The 15,885-nt window shown below is 40.2% G+C and overlaps 1 protein-coding gene across 2 annotated transcripts; it reads left to right on the top strand.

Annotated features, from left to right (window-relative positions):
• Positions 1-363: 363 nt before the first annotated feature.
• LOC103177816 (probable G-protein coupled receptor 174) lies at positions 364-11,597 on the top strand. 2 transcript variants are annotated; one of them, XM_007892171.2, is made up of 3 exons: positions 364-427; positions 4,857-4,917; positions 10,056-11,597. In XM_007892171.2, exon 3 carries the CDS (start codon positions 10,124-10,126, stop codon positions 11,093-11,095), a length of 972 nt encoding a protein of 323 aa, XP_007890362.1. In that variant the 5' UTR covers positions 364-427; positions 4,857-4,917; positions 10,056-10,123; the 3' UTR covers positions 11,096-11,597. The 2 variants fall into 2 exon arrangements, with proteins under 2 accessions (XP_007890362.1, XP_007890371.1); XM_007892180.2 differs by lacking the exon at positions 4,857-4,917 and having other exon boundaries at positions 367-427.
• Positions 11,598-15,885: the final 4,288 nt, after the last annotated feature.

The following is a 15,885-nucleotide window of genomic DNA, read 5'->3' as shown; positions in this document are numbered from 1 at the left end:
ATAACACGAGTGGACTGATTCTAATGCTGGTTTGCCACATTGCATCTGTTCTAAACCTACTTTCGTTACAAATCAGATTGAGGGTCCAATTAAATGTTATATGGTTTAAAAGACACAGATTCTAATCGGATCGCAGCACACACTCATTTTGTTTTGCTAATTTGCACTTGCAAAATGCTGCAAACGACATGCTATTCTCTAAACACTCCCAAGTTGATGAATTAGGTCAAATTAATACAATAAATATAAAAGCTGCCAGGTGAACCTTAAGCGTACTATTTACGTCACTATTCCTGTGCAAGCTAGACGTATAGTATTTTTTTGTGGTTGCATTAAGATCATGGTCATATACTTCCCCCTTGAACAACGTAAACTGATATTATAATCAGCTCTGCACCCAGACCTCCAGACAGCAACCCCTTCTACGGTAAGGATATTACTTTTTGTAAATTCTGATAGATTTCTGTAGAATGTATCTTTGATACATTTATAAACACTTGCTTGATGGTATTTTCATAATAAGCCAGAGTGGGCTGAATGCATGCTGCAAGAATTTCTGCAATCAGGAACTTGCAAATGTCCGTGTTACATTCATTTAGCTGAAATACTTTTTAAAAATTAAAACCGTTAGCATTTTGGGTAGGGGCATTTTTTTAAAAAAAGACCTAATGGGTAGTAAGTCTGGAATTGCTATAATAAGGTAACATTACAGAGTGTCCAGAATCTGCCAAATTCTTAAATAGTCTTTGGAAGTCGTTTTTAAAGAAATACAGGCAGCAGATTTCACAGTTAAAACTAAATTCAACAATTTGCAAAATTCTGTAACTCTCTGCAGTGTTACTTTAATGGAGAATCTGGACCCGGATGGAATTGTAATCCATATATTCATTTAGGTTTCGGACAATCTAAGGTCATGATACCAACACTGCACAGGCTCCAGGTTTTCAGAGGAGATCAGAGTGTGGATAGGCAGATTTATCATTAAAAAAAGTGAACAACATTCAAGGTAATAGTAAAGGTTAATTAGGTGTGTTTCTTCCTGAAATGAGGAAAATAATCAGGTTTGAAACAAAGAGCTAGAATGATTGCGCTGTCAGTAACAGTAAGCTGTTGAGGTTTTGATCACCCTGCCAAAATGCAGAAATAGGAAGAAAGCTTTCAAATTTGAGATCTCACAGCAGCTGGATAGAAAGACCACACTATTTAGAAACCTACTGAGACATGTACTCATTTGTATGAATGCCCCCACCCCACAAAAAACGTATTTCTTCTTGATTGTTCTTGTCTCGGACAGCTACTCTGTTAAAAATGTAAACTGCACATATGCATGGGAGACAAAGGCAGAACTAATTATGAGGTTTTATCATTTTAACTGTAATGTCATTTCCACATCAATAAATTGTTTTTTAAAAACGTCATCTCACCTGTCTTAAATTAAAATAGCAACACACTTTATGTTCCACTATTTGAATAAGGATGTGATACCAAACACAAAACAGAATGTTCTGGTTCTAACATCTTAAAATAAACACAACCCCATGGAGGTGGTTTAAATGAACCCTGACCATATACTCTGACAGTACGGTAACTGGATTAATATTGGTTAATACAGGCAGTCCTGCATCATATCACCTTTACCCACTGTATTACATTGCATTATGAATTGCACAGGTCAAACCAAATAACTTTCTTAAGAACAAGAAGCCATCCCTCATGAATTGCACAGGCCTTCCAAAATTGTATAAAGATATCAAAGTCTCATGACAAGCAGAATTTTATCTAAGCAATTTTTCTCTGTTCAAGTTGGGGGGAATCAGTTTGGCTCAGTTGGTAGTATGCTCGCTTCTCTGTTATGGATGTTCAAGACTCCTATTGGGGCTTCAGTTCCTAGGAAATACAAGTGCTCCTTGGATGGAACACAATGTGAAAACTGAAGCAGAAGAGAACTAGAGATGTTAGAGTGACTTGTCGCTCATTATGTCAAAACAGCAAGAGGCAGCAATAAACAAGGGAAACAAGTTCCTGAGCTTATTGCAAAATCAGTGGAGTTTGGTTCCCCAAAAATCAACCTCAAGCTGCATAGTGATCTGGTCAGGTTGCACCTTGAGTCCTGCACACACTGAGTCTGAAGGGGGCGGCAGAGGTGAGCAATGAGGACAATCCCCTTTGTTAGAGCAATGAGCTCTCGGCAATAATTAGACAAACAAGGGCTATTCTGTCATGAGAACAATTCAGAGGAGGCCTTATAGAAAAAGGGGACCTCAATAATATTTTAAATAGAATTGAAAAAGTAATAATAACATATAATTCTTGCATTTGCTATAGTGTCATAAACCCAGAACAGTAGTTTAGGATCCACCAGGCCAGTAGAACAAGAGGACAAAGATTTAGAGTTGCAAAGGGTAATATCAAGACAAATGTAGGAAGATTTTCTTTATTCAAAGGGTAATTAATGACTGCTAAAGGTTGCCAGGAAGATTGGTTTAGGTAAGGACACTGGATTCATTTGAAATATAGGTTAATGCTGTGAAGGTAGCCTGAGTATTGTGGAGGGTTGAGAATGGCCATTGTGTGATCTGAACTAATCATGTGATCTTATAAAAATAATAATCCTTTCATTTGATATAGCGCTTTTCACGTTTTCTCGATGTCTCAAAGTGTTTCACAGAATAGACTGTAAAGTGAATTGACCTTATATTTGTGGGTGAAACATGGCAGCCAATTGCGCAGAGCAGTGTCCAACAAACAGTTGTAGATTGAAAATGACCAATTTTTTTTGTTTTGTTTTGGAGGGATTATTTGTGATGCAGTCAAGGCTGATCCTAGAGTGCAGCACTGGGGGAAGAACAGTCTTTCATTTATCATGTTAAACCGAGATCCTGTTTGTTCAGAAGAGCATTTAAGATACTACTTAAAAAGGAGAAGGGACTTTCCCTCAATGTCCTGGCTAACAATCCTCCAATTTGCTTTCTGGACACCGACTTCATGGGTGTTGTGGGCCTTTGCTGTGAGCTGGTTTTATTGCTCATGAAAACCATCATACTGCACTGCTATACTGGGCTTTGAGACATTTCAAAGTGAAAGGTGCTGTAAAAAATGTTTCCTTCCGAAACTTTCCCATTCTTAAAATGCTGACACATTTAGTTAAGGACACTAGTAAAATGTTACAACATCCAGGAACATGCTGCAAACCATAAAGTTTTATCTCTACTGAAGTACAGCAGGCACGAGCTACACATCTGAAAAATCGCTTATGCCCCCAAAAAAGTGGACTGGAGATGAAGCCAGTGAATTTGATTACTCCTCCAGATAGACAGACAGCCAGAGGACCTGACATTGATACAGATGGTTATTAAGCAGTTACTTCAGGTCCACATTACGGAAAAAGTTAATTCATGGTGTAAGCCATAACCACTGACAAACAACAGAAAGTTAGTTGGTGAAAATTTCGTTACATCATGCGAGACTGCTCAATAGTTGCTCGAGTGCACCATCAAAGCCTTATGAGGTTAGCCAAGATGCTTTCTCATGATGTCCTGGCCACCAATCTCCTGAATAAAATTGATGTCGCACTCCATAACCGTGCAACTGCTGCGTGCGACTGGATGCTACACTTTGCCCACAACAAAACAAATCACTTTGCAATATATCCTGTGGAGCACTTTGTCATGTCTCCATGGCATGATAAGGCACTATATCAAATGCAAGGATTTATTATTAATATTATGAATATTGGGTACATGTGTACAGAATTCAAGCTGAACTGCTTGATATTCACTAGAAGATATAAAAGAAAAATAGTACAATATTTTGTACTTGAGCATTTTTGAAATACTATATATATATTGTTTGTTAACTATTGTCGTTCTAATCAATAATGTGAGTTGACAGCCTATTGTCACGGAGGTCTGCCTACAGTGAGGACCCAGTATTGATGGTGGCGGGAAACAAATCGTTTCACATTTGGATCAGAATTCTAGAACGGAAGTGATCAGAGGAGATAATGCTGTCTGATCTGACCCATGCAGAATTAAATACTGGTTTTAGAAACATAGGAATTGCTAGGCAATAAAAGACCAAGGTCCATCTAATTCATTCTCTACTATCCTGGGAGTTGCATGCTACAATAATGGAGATGTTGATAGCAATTAATTCTGTATGGATTAGTCTTCAACAGACCTTTGGGAACCTTAGATCCAAAATTGCCTGGTTCTTCCATGCATTCTACACTTACTATACATCATGTCTCAAATTACTCAAATACTGAATCCCAAAATCTTATTTGTATTTGAATGAAGTTTTGCACTGGTGTTTGACATCAACAGCAATGGGCCACCTCATTGTCTAAGAATTCATCAGCAAAATCTACCATATTTAGTAACATTGAAATGACAAATTCTATGAGAATTTCCTGTTCTTCGCAGCTCTACGAGAGGGAAAAGCATTTTTACCTGCCTCGGCCAAGTGGCAAGACCGCAGTTTTGCAGAAATCAATTATAATTAAATCCAATCTGTATCCCACCCAAAAGATTCAGTTCCTCCAGAATATCATCAGCCTGGTACCATTTATATTTTGCTGAAATCTAAATTCTTAAGCAACAAAAATAATGGTTTATTCATAATCCCGATCTCTTTCTGCAGTTTTCAGATTAAAAGTTTGGGTATTTATTGTGGGTGTATCCATTGAAACCAGCTCCAAACTCACTCTCCTCTTGCAACTACTGTAATTCATAAATAATTTCTGTATCAGTCTATAACTCGCATCACTTTGTGCATGTATGGTTGAATCTGAAATGTAGCTTGAACATTCTTTGTCTAAGGTTAAATGGTTCTTACATTTTCCCATTCGTCCTCAGAAACATGGGTTAGATGTTCAAATTTGCAAAAGAGTTGGAGGAAAGCACGCAACATGTTACGGTAATTGCATTCATTCCTGTAGATTAATGGTTAGAGCAATCACCTTGCAAGCGAGAGGCCCTGGATTCAATTTTCTGCAGGGAGAAATGTTGGGCAAATGTCCTTACTCCACGCGCCTCTGTTTACCTAGCAGTAAGTAGGAATCCGGTTGTTAGTCGATTGGCTTTTCCGGGGATAATAATCCCTCCCCCAAAAAAATGATCAATCAACTCACAACTGTTTGTGGCATGCTGCTGAGTGTAATTAGCTACCATGTTTCACCCACAAATATATAGTCAATTCACTTCACAGTTTATTCTGTGAAGCGCTTCGAGAAGTCTGGAAGATGTGATAAGGCGCTATATCAAATGCAAGGATTATTATTATTATTCAGGTTTCTAGAAAAGATTGTTCCAAAATTGACGAATAAGCGACCTAACCTAACCTGCAGAATACCTACAATGAAAGCCATGATGGTAATAATAATAATCTTTGTATTTGATATTACATCGACACATCTCATGGTGATTCATAGTGTTTGGAATTTTAATCTGGGGAATAGTTGGCTATAGACGGGACCTCAGTTTAATCCCTCATCGTCCACCCGATAATGCAATACCCCTCCCAGCGACAGTCTAGCTTACGAGCTGAAAGTGACGATAAGAGGCTTGAACTCACACTTTCTGACTCTGAGACGAGAGTGCTAATTACGCCAAGCTTGCTCGCGTTTTGTGGCAACTTCACATCTATTTGCATTCGTTCACCAGTAAAATATATTCGAAACTTCCTGTTTCCAGAGACTGACGCTGTGGAGTTTGAAATGCTGCAGTAATGAATAGTGGTTAAACTAATGCAAATTACAAATGTGAACCTAATTTAACTAATTCTGAACTAATTCGGGAGGCAGACAGAATTACAACCCAAACAGATTGTCTCTTCACTTGGCTGCACATCATTTCATGTGGCAGCAGGTGAGGCATCACTGATGAGCTCAATCTTGTCTCTGCCCCATGTCTAAACAAGTCTACTTAGTAATAATAATAATTCACAAAGCCTTCAACAGAGGCAACCCAATGTCAATCTTCCCTTCCCTGGTCCTCGTCACCTAGACAAATTGGACCCTACTGCTATTGAGCAGTTGCACGAAACCTGAATATATACTTAGCTGTGGGTCAGTAAAGTCAACAAGGAACAGAGATTGACTTCAGAGTCTTCCCTGTTCCACAAGGCTCATCACTACCAGACTATACAGCGCACTTCGACCGAGCCTTAGGCCACCCTCCTACCTCTCTGCCCTCCACGCCCCCTGCTCGGGTCCAAATCCCTTGAGACATCCTCCCAACATGAAAGGCGCTATACAAATGTAATTTTGTGTTGTATTGTATTTACTCACTGAACTCTCTGCCCAACATTTCAGTAATTTTTAAGTTTATGTTGCTCAACATTCATTTTTTGCAGACACTTTCATGAAAACAACCTAATTGGTTCCTCACGCAATGAGAGGAAGTGGTAGAAATTGAGATAAAATGAATGCACTACAGCAAAGTGTTTGGCTAAGCTACTTGTTCCTTCAGCTCCCCTCTCGACTCTCTACCCCCTCCTCACTCCCTCCCCTCACCCTGACCATTTCCCCCTTGCTCGGGTCCTGACCCAACTGTACAGGGCCTTGGGACATCCTCCCGACGTGAAAGACGCTCAATAAATGGAATCTTGTTGTTGTTGTTGTTGTTCGATATTTGAGTAGCAACATTAGCAAACAGAAGCACTTGTTGTGGGTGCTATAACAAAGAGAGTTGTTACTTGATTTGGGGAAGAACAGCTTGTGTAGTTACTGGTGTGACTTCTCACATCCCCATCTGGCCAGATCAACGTTATCACTCTGAGAGAGCTGTAACATACAATGGTAGCCTGTGAAGTTTCCTTCCTTGGTGAAACGCTCCCATGGTTACCAATTTTATTCTGATTTCACTCAACATTCACACAACCAGTTGTAGAAAACATAAATGTTCTGCAAACGCTGTAAAGAAAAATCAGCAGTGAAAGGAATTGTGTTTATTCGGCAAATGGCTGTTGCACAAACATGCTTTGATTAAGATGTTACACTCACACTTTTCCCACTATCCTTTGTCTTATAATGCAGAGAGCACCTCAAGTTTCACCTCAAATCTAGAGTGATTCCAAACTGTTAACCACTGCAAACTATTATCAAACTTTGTTAGGAAACGTAGAACTGGACCAAAGTACATAGTTGAATTTTTAGTGAATTTTTACTCAAACCAAATGCAGAGGTTTGGTCAATTTTTAGACAACTGCAGCTCTGGATATAAATGAACTTCTTGCAGTGAGTTCCTACAAGCGAAGAAATACCATACAAAATTACATTTGTATAGCACCTTTCAAGTCGGGAGGACATCCCAAGGCACTGGGATAGTAAATATTACCATCCCAGTTCTTAGCAAAAACAAAATGGTCAAAATATGCCACACAGAGGGGCCAACATTTTCAGTCAACCAACCAAATAAATGTTCTTGATTGAACATTTCTTTGACTTGTGGTCACACCTTAAACATTGCCACTAAGTAGTTACTGGAAAAAAACAATAATTTAAAACAGACTCACCAAGACTAGTGCAAATACTTGGTGGCCCGCTTCTTGATGGGTTGGCCATCATTGCTCTAACACAAAGGCAAAAAAACATTCTGCGTCAGTGCTTACTTAGGGGAAAACTGTTTACAGGGAAATCATGCAATAGTAAACCACAGCAGGCTAAACACAAAGTAGTACCAGGCCGGATCTTTACAAAACGTGAAACTGAAACACAACCTACACCCAATGCAACTGATGGTCTGATTAACATCAAAAGAGTTGCCAGGATCTTGAAATGCGCTTTCTCCAGAGCTGTTAAACCTCGAGCTAAAGTTCAAGTCACAACATTTTGGGGGTGAACATACCGTGAACATTGAATTTAGGTGTTGAAGCTCAGCTACAAAGGATGGTCCAGCAATATGCCCTCATGTATTTCTCGAAACAAAAAACATTTTGAAAAGTTAGAAAAGGGAACCTTAATTTGAAGTGGTCTATTTTGTGCAAATACAAGTTACAATCAATAAAAATAGTACACATGGGTCGAGGATGGTAGACTGAGTGGTAACTGTGCCAAGATTTAGCCCCATAATGGTGGCAAGATCACATGTATTATGCAAAATATGCAGAATTTAACATCTTTACTTGAATTATTAATATTATTTTTTATTATTATTACTACTTTAGTTCCGAAGGAGTACAGTTCTGGTCAATTTTTTCTCCTGAACTCAATGGAAATATTCAGTAAATGCCTCTTAGCCTTCTTAAAGTTTAATGATGTGTACCATATATGTGATAACCAGTGTTCCAAAGTAGTGGGAATGGTTTCATACTGGTGAGTTTTGATCTCATTCGTGGGAAAGACCAGACACTTCCTTATTGTATGTTGAGGAAAAGAAGAAAAAAGGGGCAATGCTCTTAGTTACCAAATACAGAGCAGAAGTGAAGAAAAGTAGAAGATTTAGGGATTCACTGGTGGCATTCAACTGCCTCGTGTTCTAATTCAAGGCATCACATTATTAACATTAAACTTAGTCAAATCAGACTAGGATGGATGAAAATTGATTGGCTGTTGTTAACCATTTATATATACAGTAAAACTCACATAAGCCGTAACAGTGTAGACCACAAAATTAAGTATGACGTGCACGAAGACCAGTTGCTGGCAAACTTCTATTAATCGTATAAAATCTGTTTTAATCAATAATCTACATTGTGCATGGTAATTCAATGCAGCTGGTTGATGAGCATGCAGTAGTTCATTACTACAGCTGGTAAGTGCTGGAGTAAATGGAGAGTAGGGGAGCAGGATTACAAGTTAGGAGGTGATTAATACGAGTGGATGTACAGCTTAGGCAATAATACGATTTATAAAGATAATACTTATGCAAGTTTTACTGTATAAAAGACAAAGATGCATTTTCTACATAGAACACAGAGAATATACAGCACAGAAATAGGTCATTCGGCTCAACTGGTCTGTGTCGGTGTTTATGCTCCACATGAGCCTCCTGCTGCCCTTCCTCAACTTAGCCTAAACCTCAACTATGTTCTGATTCCTTTCTTAAAAATACGTGTTAGCTTTGAGTTGGTTCCTTTCTATCTTCAGTCTTAACTATTATTATTATTATTATTATTATTAACCGCTATGGTCACAATTTGAGTTTCCTCAAGTCAATAATAAAATACTTTGGACAATGTCCTTTAAATCAGTGTTACCTGAAGGTAAAGATAAAGCAGCCAGCACACGTCCTACCAAATGAAAGGTTATGTTTATACAGCATGCTCAGCAGAATATTGACAACAAAGCTTCATCTACTAGTTTCCTACAGTTCTTGAATGATTACCACCTCTTTCAACCAGCCTGAATTATCTGTGCTTTTGGTCCAACCATCAGGATTGGATGCAATAAAAAGCCACCTTCCACCATGCTTTTAACCTCTTTGTCCCTCAGAGCACTGCATTCTCAGAAAGAATCATAGCTCTCTATTTTTTCGCATAAATCGTATCAGTTGGAACCATAACATTTAACGTGACTTACGCAAAGTCCAAGTGGCAGGCAAACTGTAGAAGTCGAATAAAATCTGATTTAATCAACAATCTGCACTGCATACCCGTAATTCAATGCAGCCGGTTGGTGCGAATGCGGCACCTTGTCACTGCAGACGGGCATGCACATGTAGTGATGGGTCAAAACGACATTTCCTGCAATTCAATGTGCCTTTCCCCGTCACTGCATGCACACTTACTGTCAAGCATTGGAATCGCATTGAATCGCGGAAAATGAAGTTCTTCTGCACTTGCGTCGACAGATCAAGACTATTGTTTCCCACGTTTCAATGCAGCCGGTAAGTGCAGGAATAATGGAGGATAGGGGAGCAGCGTGATGAGTTAAGAGGTGATAAATACGACTCAGAAATTTGAATGGTTTTGATAGGAAACTGAATGCGACTCGGATGGATGGATGACTTAGGCGATCATATGATTTCTAAAGATAAGACTTATGCGAGTTTTACTGTGGTTTTATTTTCTCACATACTCCCTTGCTGATTGTTTAAAACTCTTTTCTTTCACAGCTCACAAGTTCCTGAGTGTCTTGCAACTTGAGATACTTCTAACAAAAGCGACCTGAAGCGGGGAAACAATGATGAACAATACATCCATTGCAATCTGTCTAAATTCTACTTGGGAAAATCAATTCACTCTGTACGCCGTCATCTATGGGATAATAACCTTGCCCGGAATATTTGGCAATATGGTAGCCTTTGTCATTTTATTCAAAAACATCAAAAGAGAAAAGAAAGCGGTGATATTCATGTTAAATCTGGTAGTTGCTGATCTGGCACATGCTCTGTCTTTGCCGCTGAGGATTTTTTACTATCTGAGTCACAATTGGCCATTTGGACATTTTATGTGCTTATTTTGTTTCTACCTAAAATACCTCAACATGTACGCAAGTATCTACTTCTTAGTGTGTATCAGTATCCAACGCTGTGTATTTCTCCTCTACCCTTTCAAATACAGAAGCTGGAAGCGCAGATACGATGTGGCATTGAGTGCTGTTGGATGGATGACAGTTATGCTAATCTGCCTGACATTCCCAATCATGAGAAATATTTCACCATTCAACAGCTCACAATGTTTTGCAGACCTTCCTACAAGGAAAATTAAATTTGAAACTTCCATAGCTATGCTAATCATCTCAGAGCTGATGGGTTTTATCCTACCGCTCATCATTATTCTGACATGTACCTGGAAAACTGTTCAGTCCTTAAAGAGTAAGCAAAATGTTCCTCATGACCAAATTGGGAAAAAGGCTTTAAAGATGGTACTGATGTGTGCAACAGTTTTCCTCATTTGCTTTGCTCCATATCACCTATTCTTCGGTTTGAATCTGCTGAAATCAAACATTACAGACTGCTCTCTTCGGAAGACAATTATCATCATGCATTCAGTTACCCTGTGTCTAGCCAGCATGAACTGCTGCCTGGACCCAATCATATATTATTTTGTCACAGCTGAGTTCAGAGAGCAACTGTCAAGAACAGGAAGTTATCTCTCTCGAAGTCGCCACTTAAGCAGCGAAAGCACCACAAGCCATCGGTTGGATTATTAAACTTTTCCGATCAACAGCCCTGATTTGCCCTTTCCACCGCTTCACCTTTCAAAACCACATACATCTTACAAGAGCACAGACCTCCTTCCAAGCTACCAGAAACAATGAATAGAAATGCCCTCAGATCTTGTCAGTCAAAAAGTAAAAGTAGAGCTTCAAGGCATTTTTAAGAACCATGAATCCATTTTCTCTCCCAATTTGGTGTATTTCAACTCAACCTGAGCAACGGTAGCACTTGATAATGGAAAATGTTCCATTCTAACGCCTGTGCATGACTGCATCAAACAATTTCTTTACTATGCCCAGTATCCTGGCCTCAACCATCCTCCTGGTAACACATTCCAGTCGTTTGTCTGATATCAGTGTAAATGAAATACTTCCTTGCGTCCCTTCTGAAATTGCGTTATACAACCTTTTGCAACTTTGAATCTATGCCCCCTTTTCTATATAATTGTACTATAAAGCTAGCATGTTCTGCCTTCAACAATAAATGCTCATTGTCCACTCACATACGAAAACTGTTTCATTATTTGTCAATGTTATCCCAGTGCAACATCAAATCTTTAGTTTGGTTGAAGTAAAAAGAAATGTTTGCTGGACACTACACTGTACATTGATCAGAATCTGAAAGAGAAAGTTAGAGTAACATTTCAAAGGCAACATTTTACACAAATGAAGGAATATACCTAAATCTTTCCACATCTTTCCTTTTCGAATGTGGACTGACTTACACTCAGTGAAGTGTTTTAATACTTTATATAACAGAACACATGGAACCAGAAATGGCCATACAATATTCACGTAAACTAATATTCCCTGAACTTGCACTAATTATATTTGGATCTCCCGACACTAGGATCAAAAGTACCACCAGCTCAATAAAAGCAGTTGGATTTGCTTTTGGGTAAATCCATTGAAGAAGTTGCAAAGAACTGTCTGGGAAATCACCAGGGGCAGTACAAACCACAGTACAATAACAAACACATCGCTCACCTACTTTTCTTACCACCGTGAATGTAATCTGTGCACTATGTACAGTGGTTTGGGCGCTACTGTCCAATCTCCCCCTGAAGAGTTAACAGCTTGATTTCCACTCTTTCATTTTCTTTCCTACTAAAGCTCACGTCTGCCTTCTGGTGGCCTATTTATTTCATTACATATTCACATGGCTTTACTTCTTCCATAGCGTGAGCTGTTTATCAAGTACGTATAATCAAAATGTCTCAAAGCACCTCACACGAATAACTGTGCGTTAATGGGCAAATACAGCAGCCATTTGTTTGTGCCCAAAAACAGCTATGAAGTGAATATCCAATTTTATCTGTGAGATTGTTGGCCAGGACACTGAGAGAAATTCTTGTCTTTTCAAATAGTGCCATGCGATTTTAATGTCCCCCTAAACAGGCAGACGGGATCGCTGAATCTAAGATCTAAATATGATATGCTTTTATAGATAGCCGTTAAGACCTAGTTGCTTTATACAATCTAAAATAAAGCAAAACCTATTTTTGAAAAAAGTAACAAGACATTAAATGATACTAAAGTAACTAACCAATATTACTGAAGTCAGGATTTCGCTCGCCATACTTCTTTTACCATAACTTGCTTTAAATACACAATGAATATATTCCATTATTACAAAGTGATATGATCCAAAGAATTTTATGATGAAGATTAGCTGCAGTGCTGAGGAATTGCTGCATTGTCCGAAGTGCTATCCTTTAGACAGCTCTGGAAGTCTCTGTATATCTGCTCAGGTGGACCTTAAAGATCCCATGGCACTATTCAAAAATGGAGTTACTCCTGTTGTCCTGGCCAATAATCCACGAGATAAAATATGATCATTCGCGTCTTGGCTGTTTGCAGGACATTGATGTGCACAAATTGGCTACAATATTTGCCTACAAATACACAGTTACTACAATTTTCAGTAAATAATGTGAAGTATTTTGACAAAATGGCTAAACACAAAAACACTTATTCAAATATGAGGATTATTAGAAAGATCAGTGCCTGGGCAATGCACCAAGTAGCAACAAAATCAACTTAAAATCTTGACTGGATTGAACACTCATACTAAATCTTTGAATGTGATTTTACCACTTATTTAAAAGTCAAAGCAAACTCCACAAATCGTAAAGAAAACATTCCGTTTTATTACTCAATGACAGCAGAAGTGAACCAGGGAGTCAGAAATGTCAGTGGAACAATCATTTGAATTTAACTTGCATCCGTTTTGGCTCTGAAGCTCCTCAAACCATCGAAAGCTCTACTGACATTACTGACTTTGGCCAAGGAAGTACCGGAACAAAACTTTCTAGAACAAATAAGATTTCCTTTCTGTATAAATAAGATGTGTTTTATGTTTGTCAACAGCAATATGACAACAACAACTTGCATTTATACAGCGCCGTCCACACCGGTCGGTATCTCAGAGCACTTAACAATGATGGAGCCCGATGCCAAGCCAGGAGAGGGGGAAGGTGACCGCAGGCATGGTCAAAGAGGAAGGTCTTCAGGCGCAACCTGAAAATGGGGAAAGAGGGGGCGAGGCAAAGGGATTGAGGGAAGGAGTTCCATAGCTTTGGGGCATAGTGGCTAAAGGCACGGCCCCCGATGGTGGAACAGAGGATTCGAGGGACAAGGAGAAGGCCAGAACCAATAGGGTGAAGGCAGCGGGTACTGTTGTGGGGAGAGAGGAAGTTGGAGAGATAGGGGGGTGTCAAGGAATGGAGGGATTTAAATACTAAAGTGAGGTCTTGAAGTCGATCCACCCTGTGACAGGGAGCCAGGGAAGTTTGGCAACGACTGGGATAATTGGGGTGTGGAGTTTTGTGCGGGTGAGAATGCGGGCGGCAGAGTTTTGGATGAGTTGAATTTTGTGAATAGTAGAGGAGGGGAGCCCGGCGAGAAGGGAGTTTGAATAGTCTGGCTGAGAGGTGAGGTGATGAAGGCATGGACAAAGGTTTTGGCAGCTTATAAAGTGAAGTATTGTCGGAGACAGACAATGCAGCAGAGGTGGAGGAAAGCGGTCCTGATCAGGGACTGGATGTGGAGGAGGATGGATAACTGGAGATCGAACCCGACGCCTAAGTTGCGCACGGGTTCAGAGAGTTTTCAGGACAGATCGAGTAGATTGAGGAGGTCAGAACTGCAGGACAGAAGACATTGACGGGAACCAAAGAGTATGGTTTCCGTCTTGTTGACGTTTGACTGCAAGAAATTTGTGCTCATCCAGTAGAGTTGAGTGTCATCCGCATACATGTTGAAGTTAACCCCGTGTCTGCAGATGGCATCACCGAGAGGGAGCATATAGATGAGGAAGTGAAGAGCGCCAAGAAAGGAGCTTTGGATACCCTGAAGGAGACCGAGTGGGGACGAGAAGAAAAACCATTTGCGGAAATGTAGTGTTGGAGGTTTTTAAGGTAGATCTTGAACCAAGCGATTGCAATCCCACTGAGGTGGATGATGGAGGAGAGGCAGTGGAGGAGGATGGAGTGATCGACTGTCGAACACAGTGGAGAGGTCCAGGAGGACGAGGAGGCAGAGGGAGCCCTCGTCACAGATAGAGAGAACATTGTTTGTGATTTCATGAGACCTTTCCTCTTCGACCATGCCTAAGGTCACCTTCCCCCTCCCCCTGGCTCAGCATCGGGCTCCAACATTGTTAAGCACTGTTGCTGTACTGTGGGGAAGGGCAGAAACCGGACTGGAGAGGTTTGAGTAGGGAGTGGAGGGAGAGGTGTGCACAAAGTTGGATGACAACAACGTGTTCCAAAGCTGTGGCCAGAGAGGTAGTGGCCCAGATTGGAGCAATCAAGGATAGTTTTTTTTTAGGAGGGAGTGATGACACCGGTTTTGAGGAGGAGTGGGACAGATCCTGAGGAGAGGGATTGATTAATGGTGTCTGCCAGCAGAGGGCAGAGGAAGGGGATCTAGGTGATCAGCAGCTGGGTGGGGAGGGGGTCGAGGCAGCAGGTGGTGGGTTTTATCAGGGTGATGGAGGATGAGAGGGAGGAAGGAGAGATGGGGGCAAAGGAATGTGGGATGGGGGCCTTGGTAGGAGCTGAGGGGGGTGGGTGGGGGAGGGTTAGGGTAAGGGTTAGCGTGAAGAAGACGGAATGGGGGGCTGATAGGGGACACGGGGAAGGAGGATCAGGCTGCCAGGCGGATGCCTTCTATGACAGCTGAAACTAATGATCTTTGTAACAGTTGTAGCTCTCTTCCCCCCCCACCACCGAAGTGTCACCTTGGTTTAGTCTGCACAACCATTGTCGTGAAATGTAAATGCAAAGAATTGTGGAAAGTTCTTGAATTAAGTCTTATTTTAGAACTGGCTTGGCAACAAAATGTCGAAATTAAGTCAATCCTCACTTGGTTGTTTATAGAACATTGCTGTGCACAAATTCGCTACTATATTTGTCTACAAATACACAGTGGTCTTGATAAGGTGAAGCTGCTCACAACATTACTAATCAGTGCTAATGGGATACACTCATTTATTATTTAGCTTTATATTCTGAGCAATCAACAAAAGGAGGGGTACATTACGAAATGCACACTATAAATCTCCATTACAATTAATGTTTTATGACAAGATATGTTACATATATTTCAGAGAGGAAAATGATTGTAAATTAGGGGAACTGAAGCTTTAACAAAACTGCCATGTAATTAAAACAAGCCCACCCACTGTTCTGTCTGGATTTGATTCAATCACATCAAGATTGTTTAACTGGATCAATTTTCCCAGCTACAATAGCTCAGGTCTTGACTGCGTGGAATCTGTG

Source organism: Callorhinchus milii, unplaced genomic scaffold (assembly GCF_018977255.1).
Source record: "Callorhinchus milii isolate IMCB2004 unplaced genomic scaffold, IMCB_Cmil_1.0 Scaffold15, whole genome shotgun sequence".
NCBI classification, from domain to species: domain Eukaryota; kingdom Metazoa; phylum Chordata; class Chondrichthyes; order Chimaeriformes; family Callorhinchidae; genus Callorhinchus; species Callorhinchus milii.
This window is presented reverse-complemented; position numbering and strand designations above follow the sequence as displayed.